This window comes from Pristiophorus japonicus, chromosome 1 (assembly GCF_044704955.1).
Source record: "Pristiophorus japonicus isolate sPriJap1 chromosome 1, sPriJap1.hap1, whole genome shotgun sequence".
NCBI classification, from domain to species: Eukaryota; Metazoa; Chordata; class Chondrichthyes; family Pristiophoridae; genus Pristiophorus; species Pristiophorus japonicus.
In genome coordinates, this window is record NC_091977.1 from 373,973,916 (window position 1) to 373,991,229 (window position 17,314).

Consider the following 17,314-nt stretch of genomic DNA (forward strand, 5'->3'; position numbering starts at 1 on the left):
CTTTGAGTACTGATGGCTAGAACCATGGGTGAAGCGTATGTTGCCTTGGGGTCCTACATAAGTCAGAGAACCCCAATTAGCTGTTTGGAATGAAACTTTCACCTGAAGCAGGCTTGGTCGCCCATGCTGAGGCCACCACAAAAATAACAGCAGGCAGGAATGGGGCAGTGAGTACAGCACAGTTATATTTGGGCCACTACTGCCTGTTTCCACATGATGGAGTAACTTAAAATCTGCCCCTTGGAATAGCTGAGGAGTAGAAGAGGTACTAGAGGTAAGCATTCAAAAGAATATTCTCTATTTAGAAAAAAATAATGGAACTTAAAAGTAGAAAAGTAACCAAGGCTAGAAGGTGGTATGTATCTCAGAATTGAGGAAGGAGATAGGCACTAACCATAATTTTCCAAAAGATTTTGGAAATCGGAATTGTGCCAAGCGATTGGAGAATGGTAAATGTTACACCCCTCAAAAAAGGGGAAATGATAAGCAAGGAAATTATAGGCCACTTAGTTTTATCTCCGTTGTGGATAAACTTCTAGAATCTATAATGCAAGATAAAATTAGTGAACACTTAGAACAGCATGGCCAATCAGGAACAGTTAGCATGGATTTGTAAAGTGCAGGTCGTGCTTGACAAATTGAAGTTTTGGACGAAATCACAAAGTGTATTGGTAAGGGAATGTAGTGGATGTTGTGTTTTATGGATTTTCAGAATGTATTTCACAAGATGCCACTTAAGGGACTTGGTATTAAAGGTAACATCGTTGCATGGAAAGAGAAATGTCGGGAACAGGATGCAAAGATTAAGGCTAACTGGATGTTTTCTCGATTGACAGGATATGGGTAGTGGTGTTCCGCAGAGATCTGTGCTGGGAATTCTTTTGTTTTCAATTTACAGAAATGATTTGGACATTGACGCAAGAGAAATGATTTTGAAATTTGCTGATAGCAAATTAGGAACCATGGTAAACTCTAAGTAAGATTGCTGAAGGACGAAGACAGGTTAGCAGCATGGGCAAATCGATGACCGAAGCAACGATATGTGGCTTCTTATGTCTTGGAAATAATTACATTGAAAGGAAGTAAATCCTAAAGGGTAACATTCTTTACAGAGTGGGGGTCTGGGGCAATCTAGTTGTGCAGATACACAGATCTTTGAAAAGTAGAAGAGCAGGTGGAAGAGGCCATTAAAAAGGCAAATGGGATTTTTGGTTTTATGCATAGGGGTTTTGAAGGAAGTGATGTTGAATTTGTACAAGACATTGGTTAGGCTACAGTGGACTGGACACCCCCAATTGCAGAAAGGTTATTGGAGTTATTTAGTCCTAATTTCACGTACACTAGGGATTAGGGGGATACTAGAACCTGGGTCCTATGACTTTGTACAAAACCAGCCAGTAAATTTACCCAGTAAGCTAGTTGTAATTGAGAGTTAATCTCAATGAGGGTTATGGGGAGCGGGCAGGGAAGTGGAGCTGAGCCCATGATCTTATTAAATGGCGGAGCAGGCTCGCGGGGTCAAATGGCCTTCTCCTGCTCCAAATTCTTATGTTCTTAAACTTAAAATGACTAACTGTTCTCAATTTGCTGTTTATAGACTGTGAAAGGAGGAGTTTCAGAAACACGCATTGAGAAACGAATTGTTATTACAGGAGATGCTGACATTGACCATGATCAGGTACGTTAACACTTCACTATCGATGCACTGCATCTAAATGAGTTGTTAAGTAAAATGGCGTATATATTTAAAAGACAAATCTAGTGTTCAGAAAATAGTAGCCAGAAGAAATTAAAATCTGCATGTTTTGTAATTTAATTCAGCAAGTACATTTCAGGTTAAAGGAGCTGTATGTCATAGCATGGTACCTCTGTTGGTAGGTTAATTTAATAGAATGAGTTTGTGGTTAAAACCATGAACAGAATAAAGAAATTATTTTCAACATTCACCTTTTTTATAATCGATTCATGAACTTTAGCTGTAGTTTGAGAGTTTGGGGGCAGCTCCAGCTACAGTGGCCGAATGCCACTGTCAAGGCAGAGTTCTGTGACCGAGGCCACAAGCTCACCTGTTGTGCCACAGAAGCTGGTGGAACTGACTGGTTGAACAGTCCACTGTCCTATATCAGTATTGAACGAAAACAAAATCCACACCCTGAAGAGAGATGAGGTCAAGTTTAAAATACATACATTTAGCATACAAATGTATGACGTACTGCTCCTTCTAGTAGAAATTTAAACATTTTATTTTAATCATTTCCATCAATAAAGTAAATGAGAAAAAACAGTCATCATAATTCTCCATCCTGCTTCTGATCATGCATGTCCCACCTACTATTTTTATACCTCGGGGGCTTTCTTTGGGTTAGGCCCTGGCTCAGGCAATTAAAGAGGCCAAAGAGCAGCACCCTGATATGTCTGTGACCAAAGTAGTGGTACACAAAGAGACAGAGATCACACCGGAAGACGGAGATGATTGACTGCAGGTAAGAACAAACAGCATCCGCCTGGTATTTTACAAACTGCTGCGCAGTACCTGAGCACTCTCCTCACACCTTTGATTTTAATTTGCAGCTTTTAACTCTATAACCCATAGACAAGTGCTTTGGGATGCTCTACTAACCCATTCAGTTACAAGTAATGAGATATAATGTTTACTTAAGTATATAATTTATCTGCTTTAAAATATTGTGGATATTACAGTGAAAGATGCACATAATGTTAGTTGACTATGAAGAACAAATCTGTACCAGTGCAGTTAGCTAGATATATTGGTACCAGAGCTGTACTGGTCCTCTGTTACTTACTGGATTACTTCCTGGATTAAGAATTATTTATGCAGGATGTTAAGTCAAGAGATTGAATGGAAGGGATAGAGCATATAGAAACATAGAAACATAGAAAATAGGTGCAGGAGTAGGCCATTCGGCCCTTCAAGCCTGCACCACCATTCATTAAGATCATGGCTGATCATTCACCTCAGTACCCCTTGATCCCTTTAGCTGCAAGGGCCATATCTAAATCCCTCTTGAATATATCCAATGAACTAGCTTCAACAACTCTCTGCGGTAGGGAATTCCACAGGTTAACAACTCTGAGTGAAGAAGTTTCTCCTCATCTCAGTCCTAAATGGCTTCCCCCTTATCCTTAGACTGTGTCCCCTGGTTCTGGACTTCAACATCGGGAACATTCTTCCAGCATCTAACCTGTCCAGTCCCGTCAGAATTTTATATGTTTCAATAAGATCCCCTCTCATCCTTCACAACTCCTGTGAATAAAGGCCCAGTCGATCCAGTCTCTCCTCATGTCAGTCCTGCCATCCCGGGAATCAGTCTGGTGAACCTTCGCTGCACTCCCTCAATAGCAATGTCCTTCCTCAGATTAGGAGACCAAAACTGAACACAATATTCCAGGTGAGGCCTCACCAAGGCCCTGTACAACTGCAGCAAGACCTCCCTGCTCCTATACTCAAATCCCCTAGCTATGAAGGCCAACATTTCATTTGCCTTCTTCACCGCCTGCTGTACCTGCATGCCAACTTTCAATGTCTTATGTACCATGACACCCAGGTCTCATTGCATCTCCCCTTTTCCTAATCTGTGACCATTCAGATAATATTCTGCCTTTGTGTTTCTGCCACCAAAGTGGATAACCACACATTTATCCACATTATACCTCATCTGCCATGCATTTGCCCATTCACCTAACCTGTCCAAGTCACCCTGCAGTCTCTTAGCGTCCTCCTCACAGCTCACACCGCCACCCAGCAGAGTGTCATTCGCAAACTTGGAGATATTACACTCAATTCCTTCATCCAAATCATTAATGTATGTTGTAAATAGCTGGGGTCCTAGCACGGAGCCCTGCGGCACCCCACTAGACACTGCCTGCCATTCTGAACGTGTTTGACAAAAGTAGCTGACCACATAACTAACAATTCCGGTGGTTACCCTAATGTAATCACATTTAAAACGTTATCAAATGTTTTAATGCGTAGTTTCCCGTTTATACCATATGCTTAATTTGTTTGGGGATTTTAAATTAGGATACATTTTTATATGATGAGGTATATTGTAGTCTGTGGAAATGGGTTGGCGGACTGAATTGCCTTTTCTCATCCCATGCTTCGTTTTCCAAAATAGATGCAATTATGATCTAGAGAGATCTAATGCTTGCATTATTGCCTTCTATTGTATGGTTATCGCTCAAACTGGTCCCAGAATGTACAAAAAAATAAAATTATTTGATGCTGATCCATTACAGTCTTCTTTTGTTTCGTAATAGCCAAACTGTTCAGTAATACATTACTCAAACCACAAACACCTGAGTATTGGCTAAAGTGTAAAGTAAAGCCCAGGGCTATTGGTCATTTAAACTTGACAGTTGAATGAAGTTTAACAGTTCCCAGGAAAACTTCTAGACAGAATGCCACGTGTAAACGATGTAAAGGATTTAGCTCTGAGGAGGTGGGGGGAAGGTTACAGGTTAAACTTGAATTGTACTTAGTAGTCAGTTGCAGAGTAGCATTAAATGTCACTCTGAATATGTTTATAGTTTGTACTGATCTATCTTATCATGTCCTCTCAACTTGAGGATAGAGAAAATACATGATAGCAAGTTGAAGGAAAAATTCTTCATACAATATGATTTGTTAGCAATAGTATGAAGAGCCTGGAAGGGAGGTCACCGACTTATAAACACTGTATAATACAGCAAACTATGGGTTAGAGAGTGATATGTATGCCTGCTTCTGGTGATTTTTGAAGAAACTGCGATTTCACCCTCCATGATTTCACTGGTGTATGTCTTCCCACTGTGCTTTTGCATGTGCTAAAATCATATCATTTTTATGCCATAACCATTTTTTTTTTGTCTGGGAATAAAAACCTTACCGTATTATGCCCATGTTCCTTGACCTTATTTATTTGGGGGGAAATGCTCTGAAAAATCAGTGGTTAAATCCCAGCAATGCTTAAAAAAAACTCGAGGTATGGAAATTGTATGATCTTTTCACTTCGTGTTACTTTAAAAATACTTTATTCCTAGCTTCACTGTGCGAAATACTTCTATAAAAACTCACACACTTGATTCACTTAAATCTTCACACAAACTGAAGATCATTATTATGAGAGTTGTTGTCATTATTTCTCCATCAAAATCAAAATGATAACTATTAAAATTAAGTTTATTCAAAGAAAGTATATTTTGAAAACTGGCAGCCCAAGGTTCAACACTGGCTTATATAGGGCTGGAATATTCTGGAGACTTGCGCCACATAATAGTGTACCTACGGTGTAAGTCATGATTACAACACAGATTTTCCAAGAAATTGTGGCATAGGTGTGACTCAAACAGTTACTTGCACCACACCAAAATTTCCTGGGACCCTCACCAAAATAGTGAGAATCCCATTACATCTCCCCTCCCTACCACCCCCCGCACCCCCCCCCCCCCCACACACATACAGAGACACACACACACTGCCACTTAGACTGGATCAGAATGGTGCTGGTGAGCCGGCACCGATGTGATTTGTACTGAAGGAAGATAACTGCACTTGCATTGGAGAATTTCAACGAGCTGGAAAAGGTACTGGCTCAGTAAGTGTTAAATTAACTGAACAGCAATTACATTTAGTGGAATAAACAGAAATTAAGACGTGTATGTGCAGATAGCAGAGCCAATCTAGCACCCTGCAGTTCAAGATGCTGGACAACCTGAAGCATAATGATATTAGCAACAGGTAAACAAGAGTTTTGCATAGTTGTTTTAACTTAATGGTTCATTCACCCGATCGGGGAACAGAGGATTTTAAATGAATTGGTGGTAGGTCTCCAGGTATCTCCTGAATACTTCCTGCTCGCTCTTTCTGATAGGGCTCTTGTAGTCCACTGCAGATCCTCGATCAGTCAGCTCTTTTTAATCACTTACGCTTTAATATTTAATACTGAACTTTGGATAATCACTCAAATAATTAATTTAATACAGCATGGTATCCTAGCTGAAGATTGTCGCATCTTAACTTTTTATCCATTACCGTTGTGGGATCAGTGCATTGGTCATTGGCAGCGGCGCTTCTGAATCACCACTGTACTTGCTGTAAGAATGAGTTCTCCAGCAAATTTGGATATAAATTCACCACTGGAGGATCGGGGTACACAACGGTCTAACTAATAACGTTCATGGCCAAATGCGCTGTTCCAGCAAATTATGGGCCAATATAAATAGCATTTCCCTGAAAAAACATCTGTCCCGATAATATGTGCAAGAAGATGCCAATATTTTAAAACCACGTCAACCATTCAGTGTACCGAAAAACACAAACTGTTGGTTCACCTAAAAATTCATCATACAGTAACATCACATGTTGGATTGCATTATTATAATCCAATACAGTAAAACACTATCATTGCATAAATATATTTAACTTTGAATTGTTTTAAAAGTAAATTGCAACCTCTTGCTTTTTTTTCCTCAAAAAATAGTTATTTTTATTTGATTTATGTGGCTGCCTAATAATTGAACACTGCATTTTGCTGTTATGGACCTTTTCGGAAGTTTGCATTTTCTGTTTCTCTTTTAAACGAGACGCCTCGGTCGCACGCTTGGTTCTAATTCTGTGTTTTCACATCTTTCTATTGTATTAAACTGTAAACACAAGATAGGATTTGCAGTATATTTGTCATTTTAAAAAAATTGTGTACTTTTAACATCTCAATAAAAATTTAATTTATTAACATTGAAAACAAATATTGCATAGACTGTGCATTTTCATCCTTGTCTGCAAAGCTATTGATACTGAAAAGATTAACTGGAGTGATTAATGGGCTTCTTGTTTCATTTTCCTTCCCAGGAGTAACCACATCTTCACAAAAGAAGTAATGCATACACATCATTAGGAATGATTTTGGAGTCTAAATGGAGTCATATACATGACTTCATTTGTCCTGAATCCATCCACTAATGACCTTTCACGTCAAGCATACTGGAGCACGTTGTATGAGGACCCTCTCACTAAATAAGAACATTCGCAAAAAATCTTCTCATTCCAGCATATCCAAACAGCAAATGAATATTGCATGATTAGAATAAACCTTTGTCACAAAAACAATATCGAGAAAAGCATTTTCCAAATCCATATAGTAAGGCGTTCACATCTCTTAAGTTATCATTTTATCAGCACGTTCAAACAGCAAAGGATACATTGGAACACTAATGTTTTAAATGAAACAATGGGAAAATCCTGCCTTTGCCAGTTTAAAAAAAACTATAGCTGAACGAGATATTAAGATAAATGAGTTGGCAGTAATTAATTTTAATTGTACCTGGTTTCATTTATAAACAAGTTATTTTCACCCCAAAGCTGGTGAAAAATGTTAATTGTATTGAGGGATTATGTCATACCTTACAGTAGATGTGCCAATGATGTAAGCCCTATTATCATACTAAGCAAGTTGAAGCTTATAACTGGAAATCTTGATATACAATGGTAATGCCTGTGAAAACATGAATAATCTTAAACAGTTTAGAACAAGTTGTTTTGCTGCATCTTGTGCTTTGTCAGCATAATTTGATGTTACCTGACAGATTTTTTTTTTTAAAGAAATATATATATATAAATATATATTTTACTTGAATGATTGATTTGGTTTTGTTAGATGAGCACATTCTTTTACATTAGAACCAAAAGGCCAGGTAGAGTAGTCTATCGTTTGTCGTATATGTTGACTTCCCTTAGAAGAGACGTCAGTATTCCTTTTTAAACTGAGCCTGTTTTGCTCAGTTTATGTTTCTAGCGAATGTGTCTGCTCTAAAAGGATTCTCTGTTTACTACCTGTGACCTCTCGTTTTTCATCACTGACTATGACGGCATTGATTCTTTTTAAACACTCTGCGTAGACTCCAGATTCAAAGCAAAGCCTTAAACGAAACATAAAATAATAGCGAACCCCATTGAAAGCTTTCAAATCATGAAGCATTTATGATTTACAGAAGACAACACAGCTAACTGTAGGGTACAATACTTTCATCAAATTTTCTGCTGCAATGTAATACTTGTTGAATGTATGTTTCTTCATGGTGAAATAAAAGTGGTAAAGGCATAAACACTCTGCTGTGTCTTATTCTGTTCAATAACCTAACCTGCAGTATTATATTTTACGTTAAAATATTCAGGGATTCTTTTAGATTAATGATGTCAAATGTTATTTAAAATCACTTAATAAACAATATAGAGCTAAACTCTTTGTCAGCTTTCCCGATTGTCCACCGTGTGTTTGGAAATCTGTGGGAGTCTCAAAAGAACGGTGTAAAGTTCAACCACTGTAAGCTATTACTGATAAATATAGTTTTTATTTTAATGTTTTTTTCATAATTTATTTAAATTGCTTGTTATTTCAGTGTAAAACATTACCATGCATAGATGTTTCAAGTACAGCATATGCTCCTATATATTTATATTAGATAGCACAATATTGTAAAATAAATGGAACTTCAGTGTACACGCTATACTTGGTTCCAAAACTTGCATTCTCTTTCATCATTAATCTAAAAATCACCATTTTTGTATGGAAAAAAATTACACAAAACTGTAATACCATTTATAGAAATGGATTGTATATTTCAGACATTGAGGGAGGTGAAATTCGATAACAACAGCTTGGTGGCACAGACTGGGCGTTGGGATCAGTCCCAGCGCCGGAATGGGTAGGCCCGAGTTAGACCCGTTATTGGGACTTGGGATTTGTTTAAATTAGATCAACGTGCTGCGGACTACCCTTGCGTGCCCCAGACAGCTTGCCAGCGAAGCAGATAAAAATTTTGAGCCACTGCTGACTGTGGCCCTCGGGCAGGTTCTGGGAGGGTTGAAGGCGATTGGGTGGGACAGTCCCTTCAAGAACCACTGGTTAGGCCACATGTAGACTTGGTTGCCCAGCACTGTTTGCATTTAGGGCAGCCCAATTTCGAGAAATGGGTCCTGAAACAGGCATTAAGATCCCTGTTTGCTTTTGCAAAGGACTACCGCCTGTTTCAGGCATTGGCCGTGGATGCTTATTCTTCAGCCTTTACTAATATGGCGGGTAGTGCACTTCTGATGCAGAATGTGCACACGCATGCCACCCACCATATTGAACACTTGGGGCTTAGACACCTGTAAAATGGGTACAGCGACAATAAATTTCTAGACGCAGGGATATTGGCAATTTTTCCATTTTGATAATATGAACCATAGCATGATTGACATAACTTGCTGGACCAGCTTAATTCCTGACTGCAAAGACAAATGTAAATTCATCGATCCCACAGGGACTGTCAGTAACTCCTTGACCTGACCTGATATTAACTTGTCACATGCCATATTCCTAACACTCAGCAATGGTATTTTTTCAAAAGTTAGTGCAGTTTAATAAGGGATAAAAACAAAAAATGGTTAAAACACTGAGCAAGTCGGTCAGCATCTGTAGAGAACAGATTTAACATAGAAAATTCAAAGTTAACACAGAAAGACATTGGGATTGGTATCCTCTATTGAAAAACGGTATCAGCCTACATTTTCCTTCTCGGCTGTTGGATTCATTTTCATTTTGTCAGCTTATCCTCTTTTAATTTCTGACCTGTCTTATCCCCCAACCACCACCATAGCTGTTTCTATTTCCCTTATTTATTGTCTATATTTGTTTGTAATGCTGAGAAAATCCCTCTGAAAGAAGCCACTATAATATGATTTCTGATGCATGTAAAGTTACATAGGATATACGACACAGAAACAGGCCATTTAGCCCAACCAGTCCATGTTGGCGTTTATGCTCCACTCGAGCCTCCTCACGGCTTTCTTCATCTAAATCTATCGGCGTAAAGTTAATTCATTTTAATTCCTTTTTAGGGAAGATAGGAACAAATATCTCAGTTGGTGATTCTCGTAAAACGTTGTGGTAATTTTGTCTTTGGATGATGTAAAACGGGGAGCTCCCTGCTCCAAACAACTCCCACCAGATCTTGGCAACTTTCCCCCCCCCCTCCCGCTGTCTAAAACTCCCCTAACCAAATAGACCCTAATAGGGGGTCTAAGCACGTAAACCCAAATCCTTACCTCTCACCCTAGTCCCAACCCTGCGAGTCCCACGAGTTTGGGCCTACCTCAGGCTTCCTACCACATCGCCCATCGACGTTCCCCAGTGACCTCTGACGCCGACCTCCGACGACCTCGGACACCCCCCGGCGACGACCTCCGACGACCCCCAACGAGTCCCACGAGTTCTGGCCATCCGGGCCTACCGCAGGCTTCCCATCGCTGACCCCCAACGTCCCCCGGAGGCGGCGCCCTCGACCTGGACATCGGGCCTCCACCCCCCACTCCAGCGACGATCGGAACACCTTCTGCGACAGAGGACCTCTTCCTCAACGACGACCGGGTCTCCCTCTCCCACATCGGCGACTGGCCTCCCCTCCTCATTCAGCGACGACTGGAGCTCTCCTTCCCCACCGGTGACCTGGCCTCTTCTCCACCTCCAATACGTGGTGAGTACCATGGCTGTGATCCCCCTGCCCTCCCACCCTGAACCCCGGTGGGCCACTGACCCTCCCAATGCCTGCCCCCAACCAGGCCTCGGACCACCTACCACCAAGGACGCTACCCAGCGCCGAGCATGCGGCCAACATCTCGCCGTAGGCAACTAGGCCCATACAGCAGTGCCTGGTCTCCAGTCGTCTTGGACCCCCTTGCCGCTGGATCTCGACCTCGCTCAGCTAAGCCCGTGTGATAGCTGGTGTGCAACGACCACCCCATGTTAAAAGAACTCGCGCATAGGCATCTTCCACTCTGTTAACATGAAGTTCGGGACCTGGAACGTCAGGACTCTCATGGACAACCCCTACAGCGACAGGCCGGAACGCAGCACTGCCATAGTTACCTGGGAACATAGACGCTTCGATATTGACATCGCCACCCTAAGCAAGACCCAGCGGGCAGGGGAAGGCCAGCTCAAGGAACAAGGTGGAGGTTACACCACCTTCTGGAAAGGGTAACCAGCAGAAGAACGCCGCCTCCACGGAGTCGGCTTCGCCATCAAAAACTAGCTGGTTGACCGCCTCGGACTCCCCCTGCGGGACTAACGAACACCTCATGACTCTTCGACTCACCCTATCCCGGAGCCAGGGTTGGCAAGGACACAGACCTCTGGAGGCGGGGTGTGGGGATCGTGATTGGCAGAGAGTGGGTAGGGAAAGCCAACTCCTGACAAAATGTCTAAAGCGCAAACTTGTCATCACCAACACCTTGTTCCGCCAGAGGGACGAATACAAGGCATCGTGGCAATAACCTCGCTCCAAACACTGGCACCTGCTTGACTATGTCATTGTATGAGCCAGGGATCACAACGATGTGCGCATCACCCTTCCCATGACAGGAGCCAACGACTGCCGGACGGACCACTGCCTAATCCAATCCATCATCGACATCAACATAGCCCCAAAGCGGAGGGGGCAGCAGAAGCAGTGCCGCAAAAATGTCAATGCCGGGGCACTTAAGGACCCAGCTAAGAGAGCCGTATAGAGCCAGTGCCTCACAACTAACCTGGCATGCCTTGACAACTCCGAGATGCAGAATACCCACAGCGCTTGGTCTGCCCTCCAGGCCTCCATAACTAGTGCCTGCAAAGAGACGCTCGGTCACTCAACCAGGGAACACCAGGACTGGTTTGATGAGAATGATCAGGAGATCCAAGAGCTAATAGATCGCAAGTGCAGAGCGTTTCTGAGCCTTAAACAACAACCCAATGCGGGAACAGCAAAACAGCATTACAGACGGTTCAAGGCTGAGGTCCAACATAAAACCCGGGACCTAAAGAACAGGTGGTGGATGGAAAAAACACGAGATACAGCAGCTGGCCGACAACCATGATGTGCGAGGATTCTTTATCGCAGTCAAGGCCACACCCCACTGCTGCCCAAGAACGAGGAAACACTCCTCAAGGACACCGAGGCAGTCAGGGCCCACTGGAAGGAGCACTTTGAAGATCTCCTCAATCGAAACTCTGCCTTTGACTCGAATATTCTCGACTCCATCCCACAGCATGCGACCCGCCACCACCTCAGTGAGACCCCAACACTGCACGAGGTAGAAAAAGCCATAAGACAGCTCAAAAACAGCAAGGCTACGGATGCGGACGGAATCCCTGCTGAGGCACTGAAGTATGGCGGAGAGGCACTGCTGGCACGAATACACGACCTCATCTCTCTCATCTGGAGGGAGGAGAGCATGCCGGGAGATCTCAGAGATGCAGTAATCGTGACCATCTTTAAAAAAGGGGACAAGTCTGACTGCGGCAACTACAGAGGAATCTCCCTGCTATCAACCACTGGGAAAGTCGTCGCTAGAGTCCTCCTCAACCGTCTTCTCCCCGTGGCCGAGGAGCTCCTCCCGGAGTCACAGTGCGGATTTCGTCCCCTACGGGGTACAACGGACATGATTTTTGCAGCACGACAGCTACAGGAAAAATGCAGAGAACAGCGCCAGCCCTTATACATGGCCTTCTTCGACCTTACAAAGGCCTTTGACAGTCAACCGCGAGGGTCTATGGAGTGTCCTCCTCCATTTCGGATGCCCCCAAAAGTTTGTCACCATCCTCCGCCTGCTCCACGATGACATGCAGGCCGTGATCCTTACCAACAGACCCAATTCAAGTCCGGACCGGGGTCAAACAGGGCTGCGTCATCGCCCCAACCTTCTTCTCAATCTTTCTAGCCGCCATGCTCCACCTCACAGTCAACAAGCTCCCCGCTGGAGTGCAACTAAACTACAGAACCAGTGGGGACCTGCTCAACCTGCGCCATCTCCAGGCCAGATCCAAGACCACCCCAACCTCTGTCGTCGAGCTACAGTACGCGGACGACGTCTGTGTCTGCGCACATACAGAGGCTGAACTCCAGGACAAAGTCGACGTATTTAGTGAGGCACATGAAAGCATGGGCCTTAGGCTAAATATCCGTAAGACGAAGATCCTCCACCAGCCTGTCCTCTCCACACAGCACTGCCCCCCCTGTCATCAAGATCCACGGCGCAGCCCTGGACACTGTGGACCACTTCCCATATCTCTGGAGCCTCCTATCAACAAGAGCAGGCATCGACGACGAGATTCAACACCGCCTCCAGTGCAGCCTTCGGCTGCCTGAGGAAAAGAGTGTTTGAAGACCAGGCCCTCAAAACTGCCACCAAGCTCATGGTCTACAGGGTTGTAGCAATACCTGTCCTCCTGTATGGCTCAGAGACATGGACCACGTACAGTAGACACCAAGTTGCTGGAGAAATAGCACCAAAAATGTCTCCGCAAGATCCTACAAATCCCCTGGGGGGACAGGCGTACCAACATCAGCGTCCTCACTCAGGCTAACATCCCCAGCATTGAAGCACTGACCACACTCGATCAGCTCCACTGGGTAGGCCACATAGTCTGCATGCCAGACACGAGACTCCCAAAGCAAGTGCTCGACTCAGAACTTCATGGCAAACGAGCCAAAGGTGGGCAGCGGAAACGCTACAAGGACACCCTCAAAGCCTCCCTGATAAAGTGCAACATCCCCACTGACATCTGGGAGTCCCTGGCCCAAAACCGCCCTAAGCGGAGGAAGTGCATCCGAGAGGGCGCTGAGCACCTCGAGTCTCATCGTCGAGAGCATGCAGAAATCAAGCGCAGACAGCGAAAAGAGGGTGCTGCAAATCAGTCCCACCCACCCCTTCCCTCAACGACTATCTGTCCGACCTGGGAGAGTCTGTGGCTCTCGTATTGGACTGTTCAGCCAGCAAAGAACTCACTTCAGGAGTGGAAGCAAGTCTTCCTCGATTCCGAGGGACTGCCTTTGATGATGAAAACGGGCGATATTGGCCACCCATTAACAATGGAAATAAAAATCAGAAGTGATGTGAAATGGGCTTCCAATTCACTATCGCCCACTTAACACTATCACTCAAAGATCTACCCCATGTCTATTTAGTGGTGTGTGTTAATGTACATGTATAATACTTTTACAGTATATGTGGTGTAATGCGATGACCGTGTTCAGAGTTATCTTCAATTGTTGCAGGCTGTACAATGTGACCAGGTTTCACGCTATATTTTAATTTTCAATTTGCCTACATAATAACAATGACTGCAATTTAATATAATTCATTGAGTGAAGTGCTTTGAGAAGTTTCTGAGAGACATATTTAAATATAAATCATTTCTTCCTTTAAGACAAAATAATGAAATTAATGATCTGGACAAACAAAGATATAACTGAAGTCTCAAAAAATGTATATTCTTCAAGGTCCATAGAATAAGACCTGACTGTAACTCCCAATCCGCCAACTCTGAACTTAATTGTTCATAATGCCGTTCATTCCACTAATTGATTAAATGTCGCATCACACTGCAACTGTGTTGTAATTTCTTTCTTTCTCTTTCTTTCTCCCTTTAACATATACAAGAGGTGCTTCTTCTGGGTTTTGAGATAACATGTGGCCATTTTTCCGACTCCCCCCTCCACTTTCATTTCCCCAGTGCTGGACAAGAGCAGCACAGCCGAAGTGCACCGGACTCTTCAAGTGCACCTGAATTTCATGCCACATGCCATTAACTTGGCCTGGGGACACCACTAGCGCAGACCTCAATGCTTGCAGGGCCGAGAACTGGAAAACTGGACAGGATTAAGGAGAGCAGTTGCAGGCCTAAGAGTTGGTATTATTCCAACTTGAGGGATCCTCTTCGGCATGCAGCCTCCTCCCTCCCTCCCTCCCCCTCCAAATCCTCCAGCCTACATGCCCTCAACCAGATTCTTGAGATGCCCCATGGAAACAGCAACAGGAGAAAGAGGTGGGAATGCCCCCTCCTATATACTAATCTAGCTCCACCTCCCCTCCTCCTCAAAGCACCATAAAGGGGACAGAGACTGAACATTATGGGTCTGCACCCCTTTTTCATGATCTTTGTGCCTGGGGCATGGCTGTTGCCCAAGGGCAAAGGTCATAAAAATTAGCCCTGTTGTTTAAATGTTTGATCAGCCTCAAGCCTAAAATGTTTTGTGCCTTTAAAACAGAAGCTATTGCTATCCAACATAATATAAATATATGTAGGTTGAGATATTTAAATGAATACCTGCTGCAGTCTCCTAGGTTTTAGAAACATAGAAATTAGGTGCAGGAGCAGGCCCTTCGAGCCTGCACCGCCATTCAATAAGATCATGGCTGATCATTCAACCTTTCCTGCTTTCTCTCCATACCCCTTGATCCCTTTGGCCATAAGGGCCACATCTAACTCCCTTTTGAATATATCGAACGAACTGGCCTCAACAACTTTCTGCGGTAGAGCATTCCACAGGTTAACCACACTCTGAGTGAAGAAGTTTCTCCTCATCTCGGTCCTAAATGGCTTTCCCCTTATTCTTAGACTGTGACCCCTAGTTCTGGAACTTCCCAGCAACGGGAATATTCTTCCTGCCTCTAACCTGTCCAATCCCGTCAGAATTTTATGTGTTTCTATGAGATCCCCTCTCATTCTTCTAAACTCCAGTGGATACAAGCCCAGTTGATCCAGTCTCTCCTCATATGTCAGTCCTGCCATCCCAGGAATCAATCTGGTGAATCTTTGCTGTACTCCCTCAATAGCAAGAATGTCTTTTCTCAGATTAGGAGACCAAAACCATTGGGCCCAAGTTTCCACATGATTTGCGCCTGATTTTTTAGGAGCAACTGGTGGAGAACGGACTATTTTAGAAATCGCAATTCTCCACACTTTTTTTTCTGCAGTTCGAGTCAGGTAGAACAGTTCCACTTTGGAACAGAATTTTTTCTTCAAAAGGGGGCGTGTCTGGCCACTGACGCCTGATTTCAAAGTTTCCACAGTGAAAACGTACTCCAAACTAACTTAGAATGGAGCAAGTGAAGATTTTTGTAGAACTGAAAAAACCTGTTCTACACATTAAAAAATCAGTCGCAGGTTACAAATTAGGCGTCCAGAACGAGGTGGGGGGGGGGGGGCAAGTCATTAAATTCTATAATAAATCCTTATTTATACTTATACAAATATTATACAAATAAATCCAACCTGAATAAACATTTATAAGCAAAGAAAAGATTAAATAAACCATCTTCCTACCTGTGTGAAAGTGCTTCAGGCAGGCCTTTCGGGACCGAAGGCTGAACGGGCCGGCCCGAGACTTTGGGCAGGGCCCGTCCCCAGCTCCAGATTTACAGGTAGGTGGCATTGGGTCGGGTCGGGGAGGTTCGGTTCGGTTCGGGTCGGGGGGAGGGAGAGAGAGAGAGAGAGAGAGGGAGGGAGAGAGAGGAAGGGAGGGGGAGGTCAGGTCGGATACAGTCCGGGGGGGGGGGCGGGGAGCAGGAGCGCGGGTCGGGTCCAGTCTGGGGGGGGGGGGGCGCGGAGCGGGAGTCGAGTCGGGTCCAGTCGGGGGAGGGGGGGCGGGTGTCGGGTCGGGTCCAGTCGGCGCGGGGGTCGGGTCCTGTCCGGGGGGCGGTGGAGCGGGAATCGGGTCTGGTCCGGAGGCGGGGGGGGGGAGCGGGAGTCTGGTCGGGTCGGGGGGGAAGCAGGAGATGGCCGTGGGAGGAGCCTTATTCACGCAGCCCCAGTGAGGCCATTCGGCCAGGGCTAGGGGCTGCGTGCTTCGGGCCCCTCCCACACAGTTTCAGGCGCCTGGAGCTACTGCACTTGCGTGCCCACTGTAGCGCGCATGTGCAGAGGTCCCGGCACTGTTTTCAGCGCAGGGACCTGGCTTAGCCCCCCCACAGCTCGTGCTGCGCTGCGCCGAGGGCCAGAGGACCTGCAGGGAGGTGGAGAATACGGAGGATATTTTTAGGCACACTTTGTGGCGCGAAAAACGGGCGTCCAGGTCGGGACTGCACCGTTCTAGGCGCGTGTGGAAACTTGGGCCCAAAATTCCAGGAGTGGCCTGACCAAGGCCCTGTACAACTGCAATAAGACCTCCCTGCTCCTATACTCAAATCCTCTCGCTCTGAAGGCCAACATGACATTTGTCTTCTTGACCGCCTGCTGTACCTGCATGCCAAACTTCAATGACTGATGCACTATGACACCCAAGTCTCTTTGCACCTCCCTTTTTCCTAATCTGTCACCATTCAGATAATATTCTGTCTTCCTGTTTTTGCCACCAAAGTGGATAACCTCACACTTATCCACATTATACTGCATCTGCCATGCATTTGCCCCTCACCTAACCTGTCCCAAGTCACCCTGTAGTCTTTTGGCATCCTCCTCACAGCTCACACTGCCACCCAGTTTAGTGTCATCTGCAAACTTGGAGATTTTAC

General features: G+C 44.6%; 1 protein-coding gene across 2 annotated transcripts in view; it reads left to right on the forward strand.

Annotated features, from left to right (window-relative positions):
• LOC139273864 (band 4.1-like protein 3) overlaps nucleotides 1–8,103 on the forward strand; it is a 217,677-nt gene extending 209,574 nt beyond the window's left edge. For both annotated transcript variants that reach the window (XM_070890951.1, XM_070890943.1), the window contains 3 exons: nucleotides 1,598–1,678; nucleotides 2,367–2,483; nucleotides 6,851–8,103. In XM_070890951.1, the coding sequence (XP_070747052.1) occupies nucleotides 1,598–1,678; nucleotides 2,367–2,477 (192 nt within the window). In that variant the 3' untranslated portion in view covers nucleotides 2,478–2,483; nucleotides 6,851–8,103. The remainder of the gene's footprint in view (nucleotides 1–1,597; nucleotides 1,679–2,366; nucleotides 2,484–6,850) is intronic.
• The last annotated feature ends 9,211 nt before the right edge of the window (nucleotides 8,104–17,314 follow it).